Source organism: Malurus melanocephalus, unplaced genomic scaffold (genome assembly GCF_030028575.1).
Source record: "Malurus melanocephalus ecotype Western Australia unplaced genomic scaffold, MMel_1.1 scaffold_673, whole genome shotgun sequence".
NCBI classification, from domain to species: domain Eukaryota; kingdom Metazoa; phylum Chordata; class Aves; order Passeriformes; family Maluridae; genus Malurus; species Malurus melanocephalus.
This window is the reverse complement of record NW_026623905.1, coordinates 179,451-187,857: the sequence shown is the minus strand read 5'-3', so window position 1 is coordinate 187,857 and position 8,407 is coordinate 179,451. Positions and strand designations below refer to the sequence as shown.

General features: G+C 39.3%; 1 protein-coding gene across 1 annotated transcript in view; it reads right to left on the bottom strand.

Annotated features, from left to right (window-relative positions):
• LOC130584181 (connector enhancer of kinase suppressor of ras 2) overlaps positions 1-8,407 on the bottom strand; it is a gene marked incomplete at its 3' end in the record, with an annotated part of 168,858 nt that overhangs the window by 125,643 nt on the left and 34,808 nt on the right. The window contains exon 2 of the mRNA XM_057384002.1: positions 5,415-5,578. Within this exon, the coding sequence (XP_057239985.1) occupies positions 5,415-5,578 (164 nt within the window). The remainder of the gene's footprint in view (positions 1-5,414; positions 5,579-8,407) is intronic.

Genomic DNA, 8,407 nt, shown 5'->3' with positions numbered 1-8,407 from the left:
CCCCTCCAAAAAAAAAAAAAGATCCAATCAACCAACTAAAAAAATTGTATTGGTATCTGGGATCCATAACTGGTTCTTGAGGCTGGTGGGAGGAAGGAAATTCCCCCTTTGCATACAGACATATTTACTGCCTTTGGCAGACCACAGGGTTTACTGCAGTTCTCCTGTGTAAAAGATTTGCTAACACATTTTCAATGTGATCAGAAACCCCTTTTTTCCTTATCTTCATTGATCTGGGGATGGACTTCAGGATTTCCTGCACTGCAGTTAGGTTAGCTCAGGCTGAGGACAGGGAGGCATATGATAAATTATATATAAGCAGAACTTCCACTTGCAAAGGGCAACAGTGAAAAGGGTAAGCAATTTTTTTCTGCTATGAGCATTCAGAATACTAACAGTAAATTCCACATTCACTACAAACAAATCTCCATTCTAAAATGAAGCCTTCCTCATTTAGCACTATGRTGATTAAGTCTAATATTCACTGTTACTGACAAAACAGTTTTAAGATCTGACTAGTGATAAGTGCAAAGGAAAGTATTTCTGTATGAGAAATGGCAGGAAGATGGAATTAAGATAAAAGGCATAATTCTTAAGAGGAATCAAATCCTTCATGGTTAAAGTAGACCTATTTTTTACATTCATTTGCATATAAATGTTTTGTGTTAGTGGTAAATGATAAGCAATTTCATGCTGTTAGGGAACACCAATGTTTTCTCTGCCAAATAATAATGCTATTTTATCTGCTGAAATCTTCAAGCTTTACACATTCAAATACAGTATACAATAAATTGCTGTGCAGCCATAGCAGATTTAACTAACATGAAACTAGTACTGAAACCATTATGCTCTATAAAGCAAAATCTGTTTTATTTTTTAACCAAACTCTACTCTACACAAATGAAGATTCCCTGAAGAATTATTCTGCAAATTCACAGGGACTTTATTATAAAGTTCTTTGTTAATGAAAAACTTCAAAGCATCCAAAAATTATTTGTGAAGCTTTTCAAATATTCTCGTAACAGCATACCTCCTATCTTAAGACCTCTGTAAAAAAATTTTCAAAATCAAATTAAACCAATTTAATCTTCCTGCAAACAAAATGAACATGATATTTAGAAGAAGTAAAGCAAACAAAAAGAAATATCTCCATCCAGCATCTTGTTTATCAAGGCACTGTGATAAACTAGGTAATTTTCTTAAAGACTTTTGTATTCTACAGGCAGTGTGTAGAGTTTTCTGGGAAAAACATGATACCAAGCAGACAAAATTTACAGTCTGTGGACACTCAGCCAAATATGGTGATACCAAATTTTGGTAAATGAAACTCCATCTCCTCACAAACAGATGATGGAAAAATAATTATATGCATTATTTTGCTTTCTTCAGGCCAGTTATGTATAGCAGGATCTACAAGACCTTCAGATGCACTCCAAACCTGATGATTGATATAGTGATTTGATGATATTATCTAAGTAATTTGTTCTTTATATGCATTTCTCTTTCRTAAGCATCACCTCCACCTTTTCTCAATTTATTTCCTGTTGGCCTYGTTCATTTGCATTCAGTTTTTAAAGGAACCATCAAAGAAACAGGGCTCATCACATTTTGTGATGAAGGTGTGCTACACTATTGCTTGTTTAATGATGAAATGTAAAGCAATCTTAGACTAGCTTCACCCTCACACAYATACTGAAAAGGATCATGTTGAGATCCACCCAAAAATGGTGATTGCTAGAACTRATGAACAGCTAGCTGTATTTTTATTACCTGGGAAATAAAGGAGAAATATGGCACCCAGAGATACAATTTCTCCTGTATCTCTAGACATGTAGCTCCTTATTTTACCATTTTCTACCAGTTTTGAGATGTCAATTATGACATGTAGATTCTTATTTTACCATTTTCAACCAGTTTTGAGATGTCAATTATGACATGTAGCTCCTTATTTTACCATTTTCGACCAGTTTTGAGATGTCAATTATTTGGGGTGATTTTTTAGTATGAATAAAAATGGCCATCCACAGCAAGCAAAAATCTACCCATTGACACCACCAGGGTGATTGCATGTCCCAAGAAAAAGAAAAATAAAAAACTTGTCTTGCTGGAAATAAAGTAACTCTGCCAGMAACTCTGAAGGATCATGGTGGTTTCTCAAGGTTTCTCACCTTGAAAATCATGAAACAAACTCTTAACAGCAACAAAATACCATCACAGACCCCACTACTCCTTTCTTTGAAGCACAGAGAACATTTCATTCATCTTGCCCTTTYTGACATATGGATTTTATAAAACAAAAAGCTGTKCTGAGGCATGATAATCTATTGAACWTACTCCCACCYTCACAGTMTGAAGGAGAGAGGGAAAAGAGAGGAAGAGTTAGTGAGATTGCTCTCCCAGAGCACGTTCAGCCTCAGTGATGGGATGCAGGATGTACATCCCCACCATTATTAGCAAGAGTGACCTGTAACAGCAGCAGCAGCTGGGCAAAAACTTTATTCTTCATTCTCTGAAGCACCACAGGAAAAGAAAAGCTGTGAATCTCACCCCCTGAATGCCTGCAGTGCTGTCAAGAGCACAGTATGGCAGACTGGCAGCCAAGAGAGACTCTGCTAAAGATGGATATTACAGGCCAACATTTGTCCCCTGATCAGCTCACAAACACTGGAATATCCATTTGTTACAAGTGCTTATGACAGGAGGAGAATGATGTGAGAGACCATAGCCAGCCACCCACCCACCTTCTGTCAAAAACCCATAAAGAACATCCTTTAAATAGTTGTTATCAATCATAACTGGCTCCCAGCTATTACAGTTTGTTCAGCACAGTTCCATAGCCCCCACTTTGGGGTCYCTTGCTCTCTCCATAGCAGCCAGAAAATGCTTGTTCAGGATCTCCACATTTCCCAGGAAGAAAATGCAGCCCTGTGAACTACAACATGCAACACAAGCAGCTGGTTTGCCATTTGCCATATCCACAGCTGCCAGGGCAGAAACTGAAAGCAGAGTTTTATCCCAAAAAAATACTGGGGGAAAGGGGCAGGAATAAAACACATCAGCAATCAACATTGCAAAAGATTTCCCAAGTGACAGCAACTCTGTGTTGGAAAACTCTCCCTTTTAGAGTAGGAACAGTGAGAGGGGTTCTATCCCCTCAGCTGCCCTCAATGCAAGAAAATGTTTAGGTGATCACTCACTAAATCAGAATGAAAGGGGGGGAGGCAGAAGAAACAATCCTTTCAATTTTTAATAATTTTAAATCAAGCAGGGGTTAAGCTTGCAAGGCATAGTGAACTTTACTATTCAAAGCCCATCATGCCACACATCAATCCCAGCCTCCAAACAAACATTTGGTTCATATATTTGTAGCTCATGCTAAGCTCTATCATGAAGACTCTTTCAGACTCCAGTGAAACAGAAAATCAGATGTTTTAAAAAACCAACTTGCATAGTGACTATTTGAATTAGCAGTTATCCAACATTGGAGAGTCACAAGCTTAATGTKCTCCTAAACAATACAGCTAATATTAGAGTCAAATCAGAAGAAAAGGCAAGCCCTATCCAGGATAGATACTGATGCAATAAAATAAAAGAAAAGCCTGTAAGTATGGGACCAGCACAGCCAAAAGAATTGCCTCTGAATTAAATTTTCTAAGAGGTTTATCTGATTGGTGAACAATAAATTCAAATTAAGTCCACTAAAATCAATATAACAGTAACATTCTGTATCCCCAAGGAGCCATCAGGAACCAATTGTGAGACGGCAAAAACCTCATCTTAAATTAGAAGCCCTGATCTGAACTCATGCCATTGTGTTTTAGCMATTTTAAGATAAACTCAGAAAAGCAGACATTGTATGGGCAACAAGGACCAGGAAGACAGAGATTTGCTGCATACATTAAGGATGCAGTGTTAGCCTTTGCTACAAATTCTTTATTTTAAATTCAGTTCCATACACTTTTGCCTAAGATAAGGGAGCTACAAAGACAAGTTGTGTTTGTTTGTCTGAAGATAGTATCTGTAATTACATACCAAAGAGAAGAGAAATTTCAGCTAATAAACAAGGAGATTTTTTTGTAAAAGCATTTATTTTTCAGAGCCACAATCTATTTCTCTGTSTGACTGGGAAACACAATCATTGGTATTCACCCTAACTTAGAATTCATCTTTCTCAGATAACTAAAGTATTTACTTTCATGTTTTCTTTTGCACTGTCTGATAAGAAAAGCATTTTGTGAATAACTCTCTTTATGTTCCCTTCTATACCAGCAACATTTTAAGATTGCAACTTCCTTATTTAAGAAATAAATCGATGAGTTAACTCACTGCACTGAGTCACACTGCAGTGTTATTAGAAACAGTATTCTACAGTTTAAATCTGTGTTTAAAATAAAATATTTTCCTGTATGAAAAAGCTTTCTCCTTTTTTTTTTTATTTTTTTGGTATGTTTTATTTTTTTTTTTACTCTCTCCTTTTCATTACATTTCCCATCACCCCAAAAAGCAACAACAGGGTATTCAGAAAAGCTGCTGCATATGGAGAACCAACAAATCTTTCTGAAGAGCCTTTTCAGCTACCGTCTTTGATTGCCTCTACCAGGATTCAGCTTTCTTAAAAGCTCCTTCTGAGGCTTGGAAAAAATAGCATGTACTAAAAATCCACAAAACACCACTTTAGGCAGTGAAGTGCTTCTTAACAGAGCTATTCACAATCCTTTCTACAGCGGAGAATGCAGTGTGCCCAATCTATCACTAATCTTCACAGACACACACTGGAAGTTCATAAGAAGGGTGAAGTCAGCACCACACCCCTCACTGAGCAGATAATCCTCATTATGCACGACATGACCTGACTGAAAAGACCATTACCAAAATCCTTCCATATGCTCCATCTAGAATTTATAGATGATTTACACATAATTATTTCAGTATTTAATAATCTCTACTGTGAAATACCAGCAGCTGTGTTTCATCAGGCTCAAAAAACATCTAAAATGTAATTTGCATGAAAGGATCAGTGAAGAATGACATGGTTAATACCAGAATATTTTGTTTGTAAAGGGCAACCAACACACAATTACTCCATTTGCACACTTAACTATTTTACATTCCAARCCAAACCCTGTCTAATTTCTTTGTGATTTCAGATAAACTTTTATTTTATAAAGACAGATATGCAAATCCTAAATCTGATATCAGTTTATTTAACAAACATAATTTTATCAACAGATTTTTCTCTTTATCTTACCCCTGGTTTAAAATGCTAAACTCTTCATACATTACAAATCAAGAGTTTCTTCGGCTGCTTAGATAGTCTTCAAGAAAAACAATTTGAATACCCGAAATGTGAATATACACACATTGTTCAGCCCTCCCCACTTTGCCCCACTTTTCCCCTTAAAAAAGAAGTTTACCAGWGCACAGAGCAAGTCTACTGCTTCCAAGATAAGCTCCTGATGGCCAATTCGTGTGACTCCTAGATCTTCCAGTTCCTGATGAGTAATCCGTAGTAGCTGGTCACCACTGATCTTCTCCCTCTCAAAGTTCTTTATATATTGCTGCAGGCAATCATCAAGACCTGCAACAAAAGGACAGAAGAAGTGGAGACAAGTTAGCAACATTTTGTACTGCCATAGGAAGCAAAACTGGCCAAAAATTAAGCCAATGCTGAGTGCATTAATTTTTTTTTTTTTTGTCTTATCTTTAAGAGAAATATATTAGCATTTAAAACTTTATGTTACYGAGAAACCTTAAGATTTGGAGAGCTGTGGCAGTCTGTGGTTTTTTTCACCTGTGGACAATATCAACTGCTCCTCAACCCCAAACAAAGCCTTGAATTCTTGTAGTTTAGTGTGCATGAATGTCAATCTGGCAGCCCCTAATAAAGAGGTACTTTAGGGAAGCCTCCATCATGTCTGGAAGGGGAAAGGAAAAGAGGGAACAGTGGAACATGAAGTCAAACACAAAGCRGCAGTGCCACACCACAGCATCTCTCCTAATCCAAGATCACTCACATATTGCTGAGTCACCTGGAAGTTCACAGGTCATGCCAACCCCTAAAACAAGCTGCAAAGAGCTCGAGAGAACCAGGCAAAAATACAAAAAACGGGTCCCAACTGTAGCAGCAGATCCAGCTCAATGTATCACAAACAGAAGCTGCAAGGAGTCAGCACACAAATGCTTTCTGAGCATGAAAAGCCACTCAAATCAAGACCTGGGTGCACTTCTCAGAACAGAGTAATTGGGGAGCAGAAACAGGCCAATCATGCCAAAAAAATACAGGTCATGGAGCACATTTGCTCAGGACATGGCTGATGCAAGGCTGGACAGGAGCAGGTCCTGCTTTGGGGGGCACCTTTTCCGTTTGATGATAAGTCAATGAATTGCCCTGCAGAATGTGATCAAATCCATCATGMATTTCTTGCCCATGAATCTTTGCCTAAGAGAGGTCAATAGAGGGAAGCTCTGCAGAATGTGTACTCATGTACCAGGGGATAAGTAAGACTCTTGGCTATTTGGTGGTCCATTCAACATTTGTATCTGAATACCTTCCAGTGGATCAACATGACTGCCACTGAGCAACAGGACTCAACAAAAATCAGCATTAATTTTGGTGATTATTGAAAGATGCAACCTTTCTGATAGGTGTCTTCAAACAATCCCTAATAGTGAAAAGATATTTGCTGATTAGGCTGAAAGGAAGCAAGAACATTCTTACTTGCTAATCAAAATGTCTGAAAAATCTGAAGATATGTGGAAGAGAAAAGATTGAGCTGACTGCTGAGCCCCAGTTATCTTGTAAGAGCCCCGATAYAGAACATAAAGGTTCTCAGAAACTGGTTTTGTTGCATTTTTGKTTCTCATTCGTGCTTTTTAGGGTGTGGCAACTCCTCAAAAGAGATTTACACGAGGAACATGTTGGTGTTGTAGGCAGGGATGCCCTGTACCAGGCCAGCCTGTCATTCCTGCCTCAATTCTTGGGCAAGAGTCACCCACATTTGCTACACCAGCACAATATTCACAGGGCTTTAACCTCKGGGAATTCACTCACTGAAAATAAACCACAGACAAACATCCTATRAAACAAATATTCCAGTGTCAAGATACAGAAGAAGGGCCCCAGTTCCAGCAGACTTCAACTATGTCCTTCCAGAACCTGCTGCCTGATTTTCTGCTTCCAAAACAAAGCCACCTAAAGGTTTAGGTTAATTAAGCACTTGAAGTGATGCCTTCATTTAATTGCCCTTTCTAATCAAGTAGTTGCTCAAGTCGTTCTTCAGCAAAGAAATCTTAAAAGGGCAGGAGAGGCCCTCTCCATAAGCAGCTGCCCAGATGAGCTCAGCCAAGTCAGACCACGATGCAAACACACACCAAAAACTGGGGAGTTGAACGCTGTGCAGACCATTTTATAAAGAGCTGGACTCGATTATCCTTGTGTACCCCTTACAACTCAGAGTATTCTGTGGTTCTGTGATAGGGTGAAAATTGAGCTGCTGGGGAAGACCTGGCTGAACAGAGAGCTTTGACTAGAACTCAGGAAAATTGAGCTGTTGGGGAAGAGCCTGGCTGAACAGAGAGCTTTGACTAGAACTCAGGAAAAAAAAAAAAGAGTTTATGATCATTTGCAGAGCAAGCAGGAAACTCAGGAGGATTATAGAGATGGCAGGAGGTGACGCAGGGAGAAAATCAGAAAGGCCAAAGCCCAGCTAGTACTTCATTTAGCCACTCCCATAAAAGAAAAACGTTTCTATAAACACATTAGCAACCAAAGGAGAGCCACAGAGAATCTTCAGCCTTTACTGGATCTGGGGGGAAACACAGTGGCAAAGGATGAAGAAAAGACTAAGGCACTTAATGTCTTCTTTGCCTCAGCCTTACACAACAAGACCAGTTGTTCTCCAGGGAGCCAGCCCCCTGAGCTACAAGACAGGGATGGGGAGCAGAATGAAACATCCATAATCCAAGGGGAAATGGTCAGTGACCTATTACACTGCTTAGACACACACAAGTGTGTGTAGCTGGATGGGATCCACCCAAGGGTACTGAGAGAGCTGGTGGAAGTGCTCACTGAGCTRCCTTCCATCATTTACCAGCAGTCCTGCCTAACTGGAGAGGTCCCACTTGACTGGAGGTCAGTAGATGTGATGTCCATCTACAAGAAGTACTGCAARGAGGGTCTGGATAACCACAGGCCTGTCAGTCTGAACTCAGGAAAGGTCATGGAGCAGCTCTTCTTGAATGCAATCACACAGCACAGACAGGACAGCTGGGGCATGAGGCACAGCCAGCATGGATTTRGAAAAGGCAGGTTCTGCTTGACCAATTTGAGCTTCTTCTATGACAGAGTGAGCTCCCTCAGCAAATGAGGGAAAAGCTGTGGTATTGTCTACATAGACTTCAGTAAAAC